This window comes from Acomys russatus, chromosome 3, assembly GCF_903995435.1.
Source record: "Acomys russatus chromosome 3, mAcoRus1.1, whole genome shotgun sequence".
Taxonomy (NCBI): domain Eukaryota; kingdom Metazoa; phylum Chordata; class Mammalia; order Rodentia; family Muridae; genus Acomys; species Acomys russatus.
Genome location: NC_067139.1, coordinates 77,544,924 through 77,565,486, shown reverse-complemented (window position 1 = coordinate 77,565,486; position 20,563 = coordinate 77,544,924). Strand labels below are relative to the sequence as shown.

At 40.6% G+C, this 20,563-nt stretch overlaps 1 protein-coding gene across 1 annotated transcript in view; it reads left to right on the top strand.

Annotated features, from left to right (window-relative positions):
• Wdhd1 (WD repeat and HMG-box DNA binding protein 1) overlaps positions 1 to 20,563 on the top strand; it is a 41,320-nt gene that overhangs the window by 9,330 nt on the left and 11,427 nt on the right. The window contains exons 8-15 of the mRNA XM_051142959.1: positions 1,962 to 2,068; positions 2,524 to 2,665; positions 7,767 to 7,974; positions 8,764 to 8,945; positions 10,776 to 10,960; positions 13,051 to 13,292; positions 17,067 to 17,204; positions 18,255 to 18,411. Of these exons, the coding sequence (XP_050998916.1) occupies positions 1,962 to 2,068; positions 2,524 to 2,665; positions 7,767 to 7,974; positions 8,764 to 8,945; positions 10,776 to 10,960; positions 13,051 to 13,292; positions 17,067 to 17,204; positions 18,255 to 18,411 (1,361 nt within the window). The remainder of the gene's footprint in view (positions 1 to 1,961; positions 2,069 to 2,523; positions 2,666 to 7,766; positions 7,975 to 8,763; positions 8,946 to 10,775; positions 10,961 to 13,050; positions 13,293 to 17,066; positions 17,205 to 18,254; positions 18,412 to 20,563) is intronic.

The following is a 20,563-nucleotide window of genomic DNA, read 5'->3' as shown; positions in this document are numbered from 1 at the left end:
GGATCTGATGCTCTCTTTTGGTTTCCACAACAGTGCATGCAGATGGTACAGAGGTATACATGCAGACAAAACACCTATACACATAAAAATAAGTAAATAAAAAAGTAAATAACGCTGGATGTCATGGCTCACGCCTGTGATCCAGCACTCAGGAGGCAGAGGCAGGTGGATCTCTGAGTTGGAGGCCAGCCTGGTCTACAAAGTGAGTCCAGAACAGCCAAGGATACACAGAGAAACCCTGTCTCAAAAACCAAAATGAAGGAAAAAAAGTAAATAAAAGAAATGAGCTTATAGGCAGTAAAATTACCATTAATGCTAAGCAGTGGTGTCTCAGGCCTTTAATCCCAGCACTCCGAGGCAAAGGCAGATGATTCTCTTGAGTTCAGAGGCCAGCCTGGTCAACAAAGTGAGTTCCAGGACAGCCAACGCTACACAGAGAACCTATCTTGAAAAATGAAAAGAAATTTAGCTTGATATTAGAGTAATAAATTATTATTGAAATTTTATTGTGTTTCAATAAGACTTGTGATTCTAGTCTCACTTTAGTAGAAGAAAGATTATTAGGTTTTTATATTTATTTATTTATTTATATATATATTTTGGTTTTTTGAGACAGTATTTCTGTGTGTAGCCTTGGCTGTCCTGGACTCCCTTTGTAGACCAGACTGGCCTCGAAATTCACAGAGATCTGCCTGACTCTGCCTCCACCAGTGCTGGGATCATAGACATGGACCACTGCAGCTGGCTTATTTAAGTACTTGTTTTGTTTTGTTTTGTTTTGTTTTCAGACAGGGTCTCACCACATAGCCTTGGTTGGTTTGGAGCTCCCTATGTAGACCAGGCTGGCCTTGAACTCATAAAGATCCACCTGCCTTAGCCTTACTAGGATTAAAGATGTTTGCCATCATGCCTGGCTAGATGTATTCTTTTTTATTTTAAGTGTATGAGTTTGTTTGGTTTGGTTTGGTTTGGGTTTTTTGTTTGCTTCTTGTGAAAGTGGGCTGTGTATGTGCCTGATGCTTGAGGAGGCCAGGGAGGGCTCTGTGTCACCTGGAGCTGGAGCTCCCCATGGCTGTGAGCTGCTACGTGGGTGCTGGGAACCGAGCCCAGGTCCTGCAAAAACAGCCACTGCGCCTAGCTGCCGAGCCACCTCTCCAGCACCCTGTTATTTTTCTTATTCTGTCTCTATCTCTCATTCCCTCGTTTTTTCTCAAGTTTTAGATAAAAAAATAATTACTGGTCTATATTTGTTCACTCTATACTCATGTGTGTTCTTTTGGCTGGAGAGACGGCTCAGAGGGTAAGAGCACTGGCTGCTCCTCCAGAGGTCCAGAGTTCAAGTCCCAGCAACCCCATGGTGGCTCACAACCATTCATAACAAGATCTGGTGTCCTCTTCTAGTGTGCAGACACAACACTGTATACATAATAAGTTTAAAAAAAAAAATCAAAGACTCAGAGTATGAACAGTGACTTGTTAAAAATTCACTTCACTTACTGGCTGTCTTCATTTGATGGTGAACGTTAGGAGGATTCCCTGTAATTGTTTGCTTGTTTGTTGTTTTCCAGGATGGTAACATTGTTTTATATTTCATTTTTTAAATTTTATTTATTTATTGGGTTTTTGTTTTGTTTTGCTTTTTTTTTGAGACAGGGTCTCTCTGTGTAGCCCTGGCTGTCCTAGACTCAATTTGTAGACCAGGCTGACCTTGAACTCATAGCGATCCACCAGCCTCTGCCTCCCGAGTGCTGGGATTAAAGGCATGCGCCACCACGCCCAGCCCTCATTTTAAAAATTAAACAGGTATTTTTCTCTTGGCTAAAAAAAAATATATATATGCTAATAGATGAATATTATTGAAAAAAGTTAAGTAAATATACTTTGTTGCATTTTATATTTCAGATGTAATTAGAATAACTTAGAGTAGAGATTTAAAACTATTATTAACTGTTTCTTTGTAGACACTCAATATAGTAACCTGGTCTCCCTGTGGGCAGTATTTGGCTGCAGGTACTATTAATGGCTTAATTGTAGTTTGGAATGTGGAAACCAAAGACTGCATGGAAAGGTACACTTAATTGTTTTTGTTTAATTAGGAAACATTTGTACATTTTTGACTGTTATTTAAAATGAAAATAGCTCTTACATTATGAAAACCATTAATTTTAAAAAATATTTATTTACTCGTTTACTGTCTGTGTGTATGTGCACACTGTAGAGCACACATGCCACAGTGTATTGTGGACAGAGATCAGAGGACATTGCACAAGTGAGTTCTCTCCTCCCATTGTGAGCATTCTAGAGATCAGACTCAGGCTTGGTGACAAGCATCCTTACACACTGAGCCATCTCACCAGTGCCATGTAATCTTCAAATGGACGTTTTCTCAGACAGTAGAGATGCTCGGTTTATTGTTTTGGGTGGTGCTGAGGGTACATGCTGGACAGGGGCTGCTTGCTGCTGAGGCTCCTGCTCTACTCCAGGGGACTGTGGCTTTAACAGGGCTCACTTTTTGATTTTTAGGGTAAAACATGAGAAAGGTTATGCAGTCTGTGGCCTGGCCTGGCATCCTACTTGCGGACGTATATGTTACACTGATGTGGAAGGGAACCTTGGGATCCTGGAAAATGTTTGTGATCCCAGCGAAAAGGTGTCAAGCAGTAAGGTAAGAAGCAGTATGGCAGAACAGCTTCTTCCAAGTGTTTCTACACTTGTATTGACTTAGAAAATAGGTCATAAACTACCTTGTTTTCTTGTGAAATTACAATTTTTGTGTCTATGTTAGATGTTCAGTAATTATCTCTAGTAAAGCTACTTAAATTTGCTCAGCCTAAAATTTCTCAAATATATTTTGCAAGTAATCGTTTATTCCTTCATTTAGTGCTTTTCTAAATGCTTTTCTTCTTTTCGTTTTTATTTCTTAGTGATTTCCTTTGTAACATACTGTTTTTGCATTTTGTATGAGGATTGTTGGATTAATATATTAGAGATAAAACTTAAAATTTAATAGCTGAAATAGGTCTCTGTTGGCTTATAAACCTTTTTGCTTGTTTTATATCTCCTTGCTTTTTGTTGGTTCACCCTCCTTGACAAAGATAACTTTTCATATTTCAAGTTTTAGTGTAGACTTCTACTTGAAGGTTGTAGATTAAATGTTCCTCTTAAAACCCTATTAAATAACCTTTTCCCTCCCCAAGACAGGGTTTCTCTGTGTAGCCCTGGCTGTCCTGTATTTGCTTTGTAGACCAGGCTGGCCTCGAACTCACAGAGATTTACCTGCCTCTGTCTCTCAAGTGCTGGGGTTACAGGTGTGCACCACCACGCCCAGTTAATTAGATAACTTTTTAAAGTGAGAAATCATAAACGGTAAAGAAGCAAATTAAGTAATGGTAGAAATAAAATGTTGCAGAGGAAAAAATATAAGAGATTATTTTAAATAGATTTTCAGAAAGTTGAATCTTAATATTACAATGGTGGGAAACTGAGGAACAACCCAGCTTGTGTGACTAGAGCCCTCAAATTCAGAACTTAGCATCAGTAAGCACTTTCAAAAGTGAGGCTGGCAGCAATAGGTCTGGCTTGATGAGCAAATAGATCTTCCCGTCTCTTTTACCAGGTGCTGGAAATTTGTTCTCTAGAAAGGAAACACGTAGAAGGTCCTTGGTTGAGGAATTCTAGGTACAATCGAGTGTCTTGGGTTGGGGGGGTTGGGAATAATGGACTGAAGTATGTTTGCCCAAAGTGGTGATGCTTGAACATTCAAAGTGCCAGCTCAGAGGGTGTAGCACAGCGCGTTATATGTGTTGGCTGTCACTATTTTATCACAGTTTTTATTTAGCCGTAAATAGCTTATATGATGCTAGCAGCCTGAACACTGTGCACTGATTAAATCAAAGTGAGAGTACATGTATCTATAGAGAGAGAGTTGAGTTGGTGAACAGTGCAGCTGTGTACTTGGAATACAGATGGTTGTAAAAGGTCACCAAAGTCTCATTTTCCACAGAAGGAAGTTAAGAGGATATGTTAAACAGATGGATAAAAATGGGAGAAATTTTGAAATAACACTTGAATATTGCTTCTAAGCCTGGAAAGAAATACTCAATAAAACACTGAAGGCCTGGAGTGGTGGCACATTCCTTTATTCCTAATGCTTGGAAGGTAGAGGCAGATAGATCTTTGTAAATTTGAGGTCAACCTGAGATACATAGTGTTAACAGAAACAACTATAAGGGGGAAAATGTGAGAAGTGAGTTGGTGTCTGTGCAGAGGGTTGTTTTCAGTTGTATAATACACTTTATAAGGCTGTTTGAGTAATACATGCAAACACACATAGGCGACCTTGATCACAAACACAAGGTGGGCTAGTGAGATGGCTTCTTGGGTGAAGGCAGGCAAGCCTGATGACCTGAATTTCATCCCGGAACCCACATGGTGGAAGAGGAGAACCGACTCCTACAGATTCCCCTCTGGTTTCCACAGCTACATCTCACCCACCACACAAAATACATTAAGTAAATTAAGATACTTTTAGCTAGGAGTGATGGTGTGTGCCTTTAGCCCAAGCACCTGGGAATGCTGGTGCAGAAGTGTCACAGTTTGGAGGACTGCCCAGGTCACAGCAAATTCAAGCCAGCCTGGGCAACTCAGAGCCTGTCTCAGAATAATAAGGAAGGAAATTTCAGTCCAGAGCTCTCTTACGAATCTTTAATTCTATTTGCAATTGAACGTTCTTTCCAGTTTGGCTTTTGAGGCATAGTACGTATTTCTTTCTTACTATTAGTTAACATTCTATCCACTTCACCATAAATGCAAGGCAAAATTAATTTTTTTCCTAATAAGAAAATCCTAAGATATTTTTAGCTAACTTTTGTTCATAAAACTTAAACTTAAGGTTGTTGGGACTAGAGAGATGGCTCAGAGGTTAAGAGCACCACTGCCTGCTCTTAAAAGGTCCTGAGTTCAATTCCCAGCAACCACATGATGGCTCACAACCATCTACAATGAAATCTGGTGCCCTCTTCTGGCCTGCAGGTGTTACATGCAGGCAGAACACTATATACATAATAAATGCATAAATAAATCTTAAAAAAAAAACCTAAAGGTTTTTATTGGAATAGTTAAAGTAATAACATATAGCATCTAGTTATCAACTTAATTACTCATTAAATACATGAGCTTGGTGGTACTTTTTTCTACTCTTTTAAACACTAGTTTCCTAAACATAATTATATTTACTTCCATCTAAAAGAGTTGTGATATACTGCTTTCTAATCTCTTAATGTTTTGGTTAGAATCTGGGGGTACAAAAGTATCAGTGTGCGTTAGCATTTATGGCTTCACTGGCCTATGGGAATAACTCGGAGTCTTTGTGGCGTGTCTGTTCACTATTTCACCTTGCAGTGATCTGAAAGCTTGTTAATAACGACACCTGGTTCCTTAAATGTGTTTTACAGTACAAACGGGAGACTTCGTTGTGACTTTTTCATAGTCATAGGTGACTTCTGTTCTGGAGAACGGACTTTGAGGAGTAAACTTTAGCTTGCATTTTGGCATATTTTTTTTGTTCTCTTTCCTTTGAAGAGGACTGTTAATTTTTGATAGGCTTAGCGGAGTATCCAGCTATATTTGGTTTACAGGGCTTTTCCTGGGGGCTTTCTTCTCTGACGCCCAAGGCTTGACTCAATGGTGAGCCAGGATTTCCCTTTAGGTACTTGGATAGATGCTGGAGGGGCTAGAGCCACAAGTGAGGTCTCTCCCAAGGTGGGTTCGGAATTGTAGCATCTCCTCTGTTCTCAGCAGCTTGTAATTTGGCTGTTTCTAAATTTTATGAATAAATACAAGATATTCCAGATCAAGCCAGTCTAATCCTCTCCCTCTTCATCCTGGCTAATCGAGAAGGAATGTGATTCATGCCTCTCTTTACTGTTAGCGGGTAGTCAGTCAAAGAATTTTCTTTAACTTAAAAAGTAAAAATAGGGTTGGAAATACAGCTAGGTGGTTAAGGACATTGTCTGCACCTCTAAAGGACTTGTGTTCGATTCTTAGCACCCACATGAGAGCTCACGCTGTCTATAACTCCAGTTCCAAGGGGTCTGATACCCTCACACCAATGCACATAAAATAAAATTAAATAAATTATTAAACAATAAAAATAGCCAGGCATAGTGGCACATGCCTTTAATCCCAGCACTCAGGAAGCAGAGGCAGGTGGATTGCTGTGAGTTCAAGGATAGCCAAGGCTACACAGAGAATCCCCGTCTTAAACAACAACAAAAACCAATATGTTTATTCATCAACATGATACAATTTAGGATGCAGTGAAAAAACAAAATTCTCAATCTTTTCCCTCATAGTCAACTTCCTGACATGTTACTCTGAGATTCAGGGACAGTAAGTACATCAGCATTCCCAAGTATTCTCAAGAGTTTTCAAAATTATGGTATTTTGAACATACTTCTAATGTTCTTTACATTCTAATTTGATTAGCTAAATTTTAAAGTCAGGCACCTCGTGGAGCCAACCACATGTGGACCTGCCCGTTTAAAGATTTACTTCGCACTGAAAATGTTATACGTTGAGAGAACACTGAGAGGACTTATACAAAGTGTGCTGTGTGTGTGAATTCTTGGAAAGTATTTTCCTATATATATTGTGGTGGAACATTTCAAGTGCTTTTGGGAGACGGCACCTCGGAACACACAGTGATCTCGTTCCTGCGACGGTCACAGCTCTTCTGCCAGATCCCTGGCTTTCGCCTTGCCCTTGGCTCTCCCCTGGAGGAGCTGCGTGAAACTGGCAGCATCCATGACTCCCTCTACAGGGTGGGTCTGGCCAAGGGTGAGCTTTGAAACCTGCTTCTCTTTTTGCCTCCTTTAGCCTCCCCCCCCCCCCCTTTACCACAAGCTTTTTCATGGGCATTTTGGCAGTGTAGAGAGTGTCCCTTCATGGACACTACATGTTATGAAGGAAATTGGGGTTCCCTTTTGTGAGTTCTTAGTCTTGTTAATTAAAGACTTCAAACTGGACTTAGAAGGACGCCTGAGGACTATTTTACTGGCCTTTGGAAGGAAAGCAATGGTAGTCAAGCTAGAATCCCTGCTAGTTGCTGAGAGGGGGAGATGGAGAAGAGAGTCATGTCATTAAATTAGGAAAGAGCTCAGCAAGCAGCTGTAGAAAGGTGTGAGGGTGGGTTGGGGACATCGCCAGAGAGACAGAAAACCCAGAGTGTAATGGAAAGTACGCCTAGTCTTGTAGCCAGTATCTGAAAAGGAGATGAAGAGTTACTTTTCTTTTTTTTACTCATAAAAGGAGACAGGTTTAGCAGGGCTGCGTGGTGATAGCACTTCAAGTAGCTGACTGTATATGGCATTCGCTTCTATGTCTCTCCCTATAATCCTGACCTGTCCCCAGAGTATAAGGCATTTAAAATAAAGGTATGTGCTAATCATACATTCTTAAATCATAAGTATGTGCTTACGTGGTGGAGTTTGTGTATGTCTTCAGAGGCCGCATGTGTTGGCGGCAGGGTCAGAAGTTTCAGGTCAGCTTCAGTAACATAGTGAGTTTGAGGCCAATATTGGATCTAGGAGACAGTGCTTCAAAAAGCAAAAACACAAAATGATTGCGTTTGGGAATCAAGGCTGTACATTTATGTGCGAGATATTAGGTTTATCTCCACTGTGTTAACAGGAAAATAAAAAGAGCTGCCTTTTGCCTAATTGTTTTTCTAAATCATTTACTAATATGCTTTAATTTAATTTTTCAAGGTTTCTAGTAGAGTGGAAAAGGATTACAATGATCTTTTTGATGGAGATGAAACGAATAGTGCTGGTGATTTTCTAAATGACGATGCGGCTGAGATCCCGTCCTCAAAAGGCCTTGTGAACGATGATGAGGATGAGGACGACATCATGCTGGCTGTGGACCGCCTTAGACAGAGAAGCCGGGTCTTGGTAGATGATGAAAACTCAGTTGGTATGAATTTAGCTTTGTACATGTGATAATCTCTTTGCTGATAAGTTTTCCATGTTATTAAAAACTACCACAGATGGCTTAGTGTTTAGAGCTACATTCTAAGCCCTGTGTTTAAAACATTTCAAATCAACAACCTAAGCCCTGACACCCTGAGTTCAGTCTCAGGGACCCACAGGTGCACAGCAAGCACTCTTATCCTCCAGGCCATCTCCACAGCCCAGCTTTAAAGGAAGCTATGGTGTGTGTGTGTGTGCGCGCGCGTGCGTGCGTGTGCCTGTGTGTGTGCGTGCGTGCATGCGTGTGTGTGTGTGTGTGTGTGTGTGTGTGAAAGAGAGAGAGAGAGCGCATACGTGGAGTTGGTTTTCTCCAGATTTACATGGATTCTGGGGATCAAACTCAGGTTACTAGGTTTGTACAGTAAGCAGCTTAAATTGCTGAGTCATCTCACTGGTCCACCCAGAACTTTTTCTTTAAAAAAAAAAAAAAAAAAGAACCTTTATAAAAATCAAGAATTAGTAAAAAGAGTATTTTTATTGTAAGTGGGTGGTAGCGAACAGTGCAGTGACTGCTAATAAAGTTTGGTGGTGGTGTTAGATTAACAGAAGGCACCATCTGTTCTGCCTCCCAGGACTTTTGCATTATTACTGCATTTCTTGAGCTCAGTGGAAGATGCGAGTCATGTGTCAGTTACCACTAAGTCCACGTGGGAGCTTCACTGTAATAGTCCATAATGCTTTTCTTTTTCTAGATTGTTCATTTTGTGATTGTCTGTAATCCTTTGTTCTGTAGATGCCGCAGTGCTAAAAACTGATCTTCACAAAGAGGAAGGGGAAGAAGATCAGGCAGGCTGTAGTCACAGTCTGCCCCGTATAAAACCCCAAAGGCCATTTTATGATGGGCCCATGCCCACGCCCCAACAGAAGCCGTTCCAGCCGAGCTCCACCCCCTTGCATCTCTCTCACAGGTTCATGGTAAGCCTTCCTGCATCGTTGCCTCCCTGCACTTTACTGCATAGATTAGAAAATAGTTTTGAAAACCTTGTTTAAGTGGCTAAATCATTTGGTCGATTATTGTTTTATGGTAGGTTTATTTCATGATTAACTCAGATTTTTTAATCTTATTTCAGTATTATTATTGAAAAACTTGTTAATTCTGTTTTGCAAAATGAAATAACCTAAAAACATGACTATACATCTTGTAATATTTACTGGAATATTTTCAGCCTTATTTCTCAGATTCACTTAGCAGCCTAGAACTCACTGTGTAGACCAGATTGGTCATAGATCTGTGTCTGCCTTCAGCCCTTTCCTCCTGAGTGCTGGGTTATGGATATGTACCGTCATGGCTAGCACGCTCACTCGCTCTCTCCCTCTCTCTCCATACACACACGTTTGGACTCTAAAACACTTGTTTTTAAAAGGCAATTCTTTTGTTGGGGGAGTTGTTTGGGGTTTTTTGTTTATTTGTTTGGTTGGTTTGGATTTTGTTTTGTTTCCAAGACAGGTTTTTTTTGTGTGTGTGTGTGTGTAGCTTTGGCTATCCTGGACTCACTGGCTGGTCTTGAACTCACAGAGATCCACCTGCCTCTGTTCCCAAGTGCTGGCCTTACAGGTGCGTGCCACCACCGCCCAGCTTTAGAGGGCACTCTTACAAGAAGGTGGTAAGTGCTACAGACAAAGAAGCGTTCTTTACCCTGGTTTTGGGAAAGTGAAGTCCATTAGAACAGAGATTGTTCTTTCTTAGATGTAGGCTCTCGGGCTCAGCGGTTATGAGCACTAGCTACGTTCAATTCCCAGCATTCACATGGCAGCTTACAACTGTCCTGAATTTCATTCTCGGGGATTCTGGCTTCCACGGTGATACACAGACAAAAAACCCACACGTAAAAAACTTTAGATGGTTTTTCCTTTTTCCTTTTTGTTTTTTTGAGACAAGGTTTCTCTGTGGCCTTGGCTGTCCTGGAGCTCACTCTGTAGACCAGACTGGCCTTGAACTCACAGAGATCCAAGTGCTGGGATTAGTATTTTTCTTTAAGTTTGAAATCTTGCACAGTGTAGTATGTTATTTGATAGTTATTTGATGATTTTCATTCTGCAAATTTTGTTAGATGTTTTTATTGAAGCCATAGTTCCAGGATAAACACTTGTGAAAATAGGAAGAATGGTGTTTCATAATAAATATTCTTGTTATTAAGAATCATCATCGAGTAATACGTCGTAGTGTTGATATTTTACTTACAGGTATGTTAGCGTTAACGATACGCTCTTCTGGCACCAGACGTGCACATGGTGCATTACATACAGGCATGCAGGCAAAACACTCACACACATTAAAAAGACAGAATGCAAGGAAGACAGACAGACAGACAAGGACCGCTTGTGAGCCCAACATGTACATCAGCAGAAAATGAACTTTCCAGATGCTACTAATTTATGTTTTACAATTTACATGTTTATCCTATAACAAACCAGTTCAAACAGAAAAATAAATATGTTGACATTTGTATAGAAACTCAAATTTTGAAGTATTTGGAAGAATTTGGTAGTTTGGTTATTGAAAGGTCAATTGTAAGTACTTTATTAATTATATTACTAATGTAGTTTTTCACATGTCAAACAGTCCATTTGCTAATTGAGTACGTAGACTTTTTATAAAGGAAAGAGTAATTAGCGATTGAAGTCCTTGTTACATGAAGGGTGGTGAGTGTAAACACAGACAGCCTCAGTGCTGCTAGTCTGTTCTTGTGGCATATGCAGTTTTAGGAGTCCCTGTTCTTCTTACTTGATCTCACATACTTGCAGGTGTGGAACTCTGTCGGCATTATTCGCTGCTATCACGACGACCAGGACAGTGCCATAGACGTGGAGTTCCACGACACCTCCATCCACCATGCCACCCACCTGCCCAACGCTCTCAGCTACACCATGGGGACGCTCTCCCATGAGGCTGTTCTGTTGGCGTGTGAGAGTGCTGATGAATCAGCAAGGTAAAACGGGAGCGTCTGGCGTTGCTGAACCGTTAGATCAAACTGTATCTTTTGCAGTATGAAAACCAGAAACTAGACTCTGCGTGAACACCTCAGAATATGGTTTGCTCTAGTTGTCTTCTCATTGGGCCTTCTACATATGAAAATGATAGGATATGGTTTATACTGCAAGAGGCATGGGATTATATCCTATGTTGTGACAGTAGTTATTGCTATTATAACAGTAACATTTGTAGAACACTCAGAAAAGGAGTCTCCTTTAGAATTCTTTCATAATTAATAATGAGCTAAGAGGTGGTGCTGCACACCTTCAACCCCAGCACTCGGGAGGCAGGGGCTGGAGGGGCTCTGTGAGTTCAAGGCCAGCCTGGTCCACAAAGTGAGTTCTAGGATAGCCAGGGCTACACAGGGAAACCCTGTCTCTAAAAAACAAGCAAACAAAAAGAATTAACAGCTTGATGTGTATCCTCTTGACATCTGTGTGTATGAATCCTCCTTTAAATTTAGTTTACTATGGTATAATTTATGTACAATAAAATGTAATCATACTTCAGGTTGATGAGTCAACACATTTATATATACTTGCGAGTAACCATTACTACAAAGTATAGAATATTTTTTATTATCTGAAAAGCTTTTATAATTAACTCAGTCTTAGCCTTGGATAACTGCTGGTCTCAGGGTTTTGGTTTTTTTTTTTTGGGTTGGTTGGAGTTTTTGTTTTGTTTTGTTTCTTTTTGGTTTTCTGAGACAGGATTTCTCTATGTAATCTTGGCTGTCTGTCCTGGATTCGCTTTGTAGACCAGGTTGGTCTCAAACTCACAGTGATCCACCTGATTCTGCCTCCCGAGTGCTGCCACCACACCTAGCTGGAGTTTTTGTTTTGATTTGTTTTGTTAGGTTGGTTTTTGCTATAGGTTAGATTTGAAATCTTTGAAAAGGAAAATTTCAAAGGAAGATAGCATCACAATATAATATTTATCAAGTTTTTCTTTTTGTTTAGTGGACCATGGATTAGTTTCAATGGTTTAATAAGTAGATGGATATCCTTTTTGTTTTCCTTAGAATGATTGCTTTAGAATGATTTCTCTCCATTTGGTCTTCCATGTTATTTATTTATTTATTTATTTAAAATGAGAACTGGGCCTGGAGAGACGGCTCAGAGGCTAAGAGCACTGCCTGCTCTTCCAAAGGTCCTAGTTCAGTTCCCAGCAACCACATGTGTGTAATGAGATCTGGTGCCCTCTTTATTTATTTATTTTTATTTTTTATTTTTATAAATAAATCCTTAAAATAAATAAAATAAAATGAGAACTGTTGCTTAAGGTTTTGATACTTTGTATCTTTTAAAGTCTTGGTTGTTGTTGTTGTTCAAATTTTATTTATTATTTATACAGTATTCTATCCACATGTGGGCCAGCCTGCCACAAGAAGGCACCAGGTCTCATACAGACGGTCATGAGCCACCATGTGGTTGCTGGGAATTGAACTTGGAACCTTTGGAAGAGCAGACGGCGCTCTTAACCTATGAACCATCTCTCTAGCTCTTTTTTTTTTTTTTTTCCTCCCTCTCTCTCTCTAGCTCTTTGATTGTTGTTTTGTGTGCACTTTATAGCCATTACCTCCAATTTTTCATTTAATATTATCTTGTGAATATCTCTTCAAATACACTTAAAAATATGAGTTAAGAGTCGTAATGTAGATCATGTGGAGTTTATTTCATGGGCTTGGGATGTAACAGTTTGTTTATTGCCTTCCAAGCACTAGTTGTATCCCCAGTAGCAGCTAAGCACACACATCCAAGTGAATTTCATAATTATTTTCTTTAAAAACCAGTTGTAGTAATGGAATAGAAAAATAAACTTTGATTAGTTATATATCAAAACATCCCATATAGTGGGGACGGGGGGGCACCCCTTTAATCCCAGCACTCAGGAGTCAGTGGCAAGTGGATCACTGTGAGTTCGAGGCCAGCCTGGTCTACAAATCAAGTTTCAGGACAGCCAAGGCTGCACAGAGAAACCCTGTCTCAGAGAAAGGGGAAATCACATATAAAAATTTGGTTGTTTCTGTCTTGTTTTATTTTTTAGCAAGCTCCACTGCCTGCACTTCAGCTCTTGGGACTCAAGCAAAGAGTGGATAGTAGACATGCCTCCGCACGAGGACGTTGAAGCCATCTGCCTCGGCCAGGGCTGGGCCGCTGCTGCCACCACGGCTTTACTCCTGCGACTGTTCACTATTGGGGGTGTTCAGAAGGAAGTCTTCTGCCTTCCTGGACCTGTGGTGTCAATGGCGGGCCATGGAGAACAGCTCTGCATTGTTTATCACAGAGGTAGGCTTTTCCTTGTCTTACATGACACTACAACTTAAGTAAAATGGAGCTGCTTGGAATTTGGGGGAGTTTTGTTTTGTTTTGAGACAGTGTTTCTCTGTGTAGCCTTGGCTGTCCTGGCCTGCACTCTGCCTCCCGGGTGCTGGGATTAAGGAGGTGCGCCATCACTACTTGGATTTTTTTGTTGTTGTAATTGATCTCATTTTGTTTTGAATTGTATACATCCTTTTGCATATACTAAGTATTTTCATCATTGTAATCGTTGAATTTAGAAAACCTTGCTATATTTCTGAGCAAGAAAAACAAGCATGCTTCACTGTATAGACTATTCAGAGGGTAAAATCTGGTTATTTGCACGTGTAAAGTTTATCCTTTTTAAGTACCTCAGAACTAACCTACAATTTCTAGTGCAAAGGATCAAAACAACTGCGAGTGACTTTCTGAACCTGGGAGCTCCTTCCTTTGCTTTCCTGCTCCTATGTTAACCCCAGCCTTAGCAAGGTTAGTGTAAGGTTATTTGTTTTATTTTAAATGCTTTGGTGGAAATACTGTCCTCTGGGCTTATGTGACATCCTCTTCCAGCTCTTTTCCTGACTGACAGCTCTCTTTCTCCTTTTGTTCCTCCTGTTTGCTTTTGTGGGAGTTGGTCTCATCTTCCCTGGTGCTCTCGAAAGGTCGGACCTTTGCAGTCTACTGACAGCATAGCTACAATAAAAATTAGATTGTCCATTGCCGTTTTGTACATATCTGCAACTGTAACTGAAATAAAACTGTAGTGGACAATATTTACTTTTTGATTTCACCTTTTAAAAATGCTGCTTGTAACTCCAAATTGATATCATTACTCATGTTAAAAATACAGTTTGAAAGCCAGACATGGTGGCGCATACCTTTAATCCTAGCACTTGGGAGGTAGAGGCAGGCAGATCCCCTGCTTTCAAGGCCCAGGTCAGTCAGAGCTATGTAGTGAGATCCTGTCTCAAAACAAACAAAAAAGCCACCACAGTTTGAGAAACTTCCTTAGGGAATTTATTTTAAAATGTGTGTGTTTTTTTTTTTTTTTAATGTGGTTTTAAATATATGTGTATGTGTCTTCTAAGTTAGCTTATCAGCCCTATCTCTAGACTTCCATATTCAGTTGCTCATTAGAAATCTGTGTGCTGTGGGGTTTTTTGGGGGGTGGGAGTTTGGGACAAGGTTTCTCTGTGTGGCCTTGACTGTCCTGGACTCACTTTGTAGACCAGGCTGGCCTCGAACTTACAGCGATCCGCCTGCTTCTCCTCCCGAGTGCTGGGGTTAAAGATGTACCCCACCACCCCTGCCATCCCACCCTGGGCTCTGTGTGCTGTGTTTTAACAGGCCTTTTTTGTTTTGGTTTTTTGAGACAGGGTTTCTCTGTGTAGCTTTGGCTGTACTGGACTCTCTTTGTAGACCAGGCTGGCCTTGAACTCATAGAGATCCACCTGCTTCTGCCTCCCGAATGCTGGGATTAAAGTCATGCACCACCACCCCCTGGCTTAATGGGACTTTTGAACTCATCTTGGCAATATAAGTAAAACCTTTACATTTTTTTTTCTTCCATACTTTCTGCTTAAACAGTTTGGTCACCTCAATAATTAGCTTTAGTTTTTAATTTTTATTTTTTAAGATTTATCTTCTGAAAGCACACCTACATGTCAGAAGAGGGCATCAGATCACATTTATAGATGGTTGTGAGCCTCCATGTGGTTGCTGGGTATTGAACTCAGGACCTCTGGAAGAACAGACAGTGCTCTTAACCTCTGAGCCATCTCTCCAGCCCTGTTTGGGTGATCTTTAAAAAGCATAGATCATCTGTCTTTTCTGCTTTAATTTTTCTGACTTCTTTTCATTTTTAGAGTAACAAGCAAATATTTGTCATAACAAACTGTTTCACTGGTCCTACAGGATCGGAACTTCGTCTGTTCCCTTCATCTTCAGCCTCATGCCTCACTGTTGTCTCTTGTCATGGCCATGCTGGCCACTCTGTCCTGCGAACACTTTATCCTTATTTCTGTCTTAAGATCTTTCCACTAGGTATTCCTCTTTCATTGCACCCATCTTTTAAAATGAGCACATAGAAGGTTATATGACTGAATGGAAGTCACAAAAAATTTCAGCAGTAGCGAAAGGCTTCTAAATGCAACCATAAATTAACTTAAAGTTAGTGTGCAAATGAGTCTAGTGGTTGTAGCTGTGCTTGTCTCTGTTGATGCAGCTTCACTGCAGCCTGAGTTCTGAGTGCCCAATGTGCTCAAACTGTGCCTGCCATCCCACCTCTGAGCACCAAGGAGCGATACTCAAATATGTGAGTGCAATATGCTTACAGTACGTGGGACGCTTTCTACTTTTTTTTTTTTTTTTAAAGATTTGTTTATTTATTTATTTTTGAGATTTATTTATTTTATGTGTATGTGCACTCTATCTCCATGTATGCTTACATGCCAGAAGAGGGCATCAGATCCAGTATAGATGGTTGTGAGATACTATGTAGTTGCTGGGAATTGAACTCAGGACCTCTGGAAGAGTAGTCAATGCTCTTAACTGTCTCTCCAGGCCTGTTTTCTTCTACTCTTATAGAGTATTGGAAGCAAAGGCAATATTTTTCTACATCATTCCTGAGCATGTAAAAATCAAATAAGGCTTGGACTGTGGCTATGCCAGGATGCTTGCTTGTACAGCTTGCTGTTTTAGTCTCATAAAAATTGGTGGGGGAAGCTGGGCGTGTTGGCGGCGGCAGCGCCTGCCTCTAATTTCAGCAGGGGCAGGTGGATCTCTGAGTTTGAGGCCAGTCTGGTCTACAAAGTGAGTCTGTGACAGCCAGGGCCAAACAGAAAACTCTGTCTTGAAAAGCAAAACAAAACAAACACACACACAAAAATGGTGAATGGATTTGGTTTGGGTTTAGGGCAGAGTATACAACCATTTTTGAATGACCCTGTCGTGAAGTGCTGAGCCAGGCGGTAGTGCCACATGCCTTTAATCCTAGCACTCAGGAGGCAAAATCAGGTAGCTTCCTGAGTTCAAGGCCAGCCTGGTCCACAGAGAGTCCCAGGACAGCCCGGGCTACACAGAGAAACCCTGATGTATCCAGTGGAGGGCGAAGGTTTCGGTCTGGCATAGCCCACCATGGTGGGGACGTGAAGGCAGTTGGGCTTTATGACGTTAGCTGGCCATATTACATCCACAGTAAAGGACAATGTGGTGAAAACGTGTCGCTCAGTTCCCTTCAGTCCAGACTCTAACAAGGGATTGGTACCATGTTCTCCATAAATGTTGTGTTATCGATCACTCTGCTTCTAATGTATTAAATGATTCCTCATGTGGCCTAACTGTAAAAAGCTTGCTGTTTTAAGAATGTGTCACGGGAGCCAGGCATGGTGGCGCACGCCTTTAATCCCAGCACTCGGGAGGCAGAGGCAGGTGGATCACTGTGAGTTTGAGGCCAGCCTGGTCTACAAAGTGAGTCCAGGATAGCCAAGGCTACACAGAGAAACCCTGTCTTGAAAAAAAAAATGTGTCATGGGATGTGGTGCCTCATGACTTTAATCCCAGCACTACGGAGGCAGAGGCAGGCAGATCTCTTTTCTGAGGCCAGCCTGGTCTACAAAGTGAATTCTAGGACAGCCAAGGCTACACAGAGGGACCCTGTCTGGTGGGGAGGGGTAGTGTCACAAAGTTAATTTACAGAAAATAATTTAGACCTGATTATGGCTGATTGATCTCTGTTGCTGACACATATGTGCATTTCTCCAGGCACAGGGTTTGATGGAGATCAGTGCCTCGGAGTTCAACTGCTAGAGTTGGGGCAAAAGAAAAAACAGGTTTTGCATGGCGACCCTCTTCCTCTTACAAGGAAATCCTACCTTACATGGCTGGGGTTTTCTGCTGAAGGCAAGATAATTTTCTTTCTTTATATTAAAGACATATTTCAAGAAGAAAATAATTTCCTTATTTTAATCTTAATTGATTTAAAAGTACTCTTTCTGTTTTTTGTTTTAATTTACTTAGGTCTATGTATGTGCCAAGGAGTCCAGAAGAGGACATTGGAACTCCTGGGGCTGTAGTTGCAGGTGGTTGTGAGCTGCCTGTATGTGTCCTGGGAACCAAACTCTAGTCCTCTGTGAGGCTAGCAAGTGTTCTTAAGCATTGAGCCACTTCTCTAGCCCTAGAAAACTATATTTTCTAATATTTACTTGTTATATAGCAATGAGGAGATATAAATTATTAATGTCTTTTCCAGTAAATTCTATATATGTTAAGTTTCTAAAATTGTGCTCAATCTGTGTGGCTCTTGAGCACTTGAAATGTGGCCAGTCTGAATTGAGATATGCTATAAATATAGAATACTGAATTTGGAAGACAGTATTAGGAGGAAAAAAATATTTTTAAAAAACTGTTTACATTGACTACATGTATGTTTAAGTCATAATATTTGGCCATAGCTTAAAGGCTACATTTGTGATCACATGATATTTTTCAGGCTGTCCTACTACTGATCTGTCTGCAGTGGCTTATGACAAGTCTTTGCAGAAAGCAGGTGCTGTCATCGAATCATCTCTTAACCAGGATACATGTTTACACTTAGAATGTTCAATAGCTTTAAAAATAATTATTGTTACATTCCAGCAGGGGGCAGAGTTTTCCCTCAAACTGGTAGGGTCTGTTATGTTATTTTTGTGGGGTTTTGGTTTGTTTGTTTGTTTGTTTGTTTTTCTTTTTCCTCTTTCTTCCCTTTTAGTAAATTTTACCCACATGCAAATTTTTTTCTTCAATTGTGTCTGTGTGGTAATGAAACTTTACAGAAAGCAGCCCTGTATTATCTCCCTTGTCTTTAGCTTTTGAAGTGAAAGCTGAATCTTTGGTATGTATTTTGAAAGGTTTATTTAACAGTACATAGCCATATTCTCAGGTGATGTTGTTGCTGTTGGTGGTGGTGTTTAGGTACTCCCTGTTACGTGGATTCCGAAGGCCGTGTCCGAATGCTTAACAGAGGACTTGGGAATACGTGGACTCCTGTATGTAACCTACGCGAGCACTGCAAAGGAAAGTCTGACCACTACTGGGTGGTTGGTATCCATGAAAATCCCCAGCAGCTAAGGTGGGCCGTGGCAAAGTGTAGAACATTGGTTAATTTAGGCTCAGAGGCTGAGATAAGATCTTGTACCACCAGCATGTGTGGCTCCAGCCTCCCCTTTGCATAAGATTTTTTAATTATATTTATTTGCTTTTCATCTTCTGCCAACTGATGAAGGGAAAATTAAAATGTGGTCTGACTATAATATTGAGCTATAGAAAGGTATAAACTGATACATACTTATAACTCAAATGAATCTTTTTTGGGGGGACGGGTTTCGAGACAGGGTTTCCCTGTGTATCCTTGGCTGTCGTGGACTCGCTTTGTAGACCAGGATGGCCTTGAACTCACAGTGATCCGCCTGCCTCTGCCTCCCGAGTGCTGGGATTAAAGGTGTGCGCCACCATGACTGGCTGCAAATGAATCTTAAAAATACTATACTAAGTGAAAGAAATCAGATCCTAACGGACTACATATTGTATGATTTTACTTATACAAATATCCAGAGTAGGGTGTCTCTAGAGACAGAATAAGGTGACAGAAATTCCTGTACTCTGTTCCTGGCATCTTTAGGCAGATTATAAGACAAGAGCAGGAATGTTTATGGAGGTGGTAGTCGGCATTGTGGGGATTTGAGAAGAGAAAATACAGTCTTTTTAGACAATGCAAAATTGAACTTAGTAGAAAACCATACAGGTTTTAATGTTTATTTCCAAGTTTGCCTTTATAGAATCTGCATAATTCTATTGTTTATATATTTAGTATTATAAACTGTATTAGTTGGCTGTGGATATGGCTTAGAGGTAGTGCTTGCTTAACATGCAGGAGGTCCTTCCACAGTACAGGGAACTGTATTATTTTTTAAAGAAAAAAACTTCTGGGTATGGTGGCACAGCACTCAGAGGGCAGAGGCTGGTGGGTCTCTGAGTTTGAGGTCAGTCTAGTCTTCAAAGCAAGTTGTGGGTGAGCCAGGTTACATAACAAGACCCTGGTTTTTGTTTCTGTTTTTGAGACTAAATTAGTTAACTTTTTAATTGATGTTATGATGTATGGCTGTCCTCAATAGTTTCTTGCATTTCCAATTTTACAAATCAAGTTATTTAGTAGTTTGAACTAAAAAATTCATATTATATCTTAATAGGGATTTATTATTATTTATTCCATGAGGAATTTTGCTAGTCTCCCTAGTGCTTACTCAAATTAACATGAGTCATTTTGTTATTAAATGTTTTATCTTATTTTTTGAGACAGCGTCTAATATGTAGACCAGGCTGACCTCAAACTCATAGAGCTCTGCCTGGCTCTGCCTCTCAGGTGCTTGGATTAAAGATGTGCGCCACCACGCCCACAGTCTTTCCATTCTTAGTCAGAGGTGGAGTTGGTGAGTCAGTGATCGGGTCTGAACTCAGGACCTCACAAATGCTAGGCCAGCTCTCTGTAACTAAGGCTGTTTCCATCTCCTTCACTGGGGTGCATTTCCTAACCCGATTCAGCAGTATTCCTGCTGTCTTTTTGTTCAGTAATCCTTTAAAAGTGATTATGGCTTGTTAAAAATAATTCACATAGGGGCTAGAAATACTGTTATCTGGGAGAGTGCTTGCCATTTTTGTGGCCCTAGTTTCAATTCCCAAAACTGTAAAATTAATTAATTGAATAATTTGTGAATTCAAAACACCTTTCTTTAGTTATGAATTTAAAAATGATTGTTACAATAGAAATAGCACCTATACTTGTGTGTGTGTGTGTGCGTGCGCGCGCCTGTGCCTGTGTGTGTCTGTGTTTATCTGTGTGGTGAGAGGCAAGTTCTCTAGCAATGGCTGGCCTGGAACAGAGACCCGCCTTCCTCTGCCTCCTGAGTGCTGGGGTTGACGGTGTGTACTGCTTACCCAGTTCACTTGTACTTATTTTGAACTGAACTTGGGTTTGGCAAAATTGCTATCCTTGTTTCTTCTAAGGACTTTTTTCATCATTACTAGTGAGTAATATGTCACTGGGGATAATGTATTAATACTACAGTCTACTTTGCTACGAGCAAAGGGCAGCCTTCCTCCCTTTGGTCTTGTTAAAAACCCAAGTGTTTTGTTCATTTTTTAATGAACCTGAAAGTAAATTTGTTTTTCTTTTTATTGTGCATGTGTATAATGTGTGGGTGTGTGCGTGCGGTGGTGCATGTGTG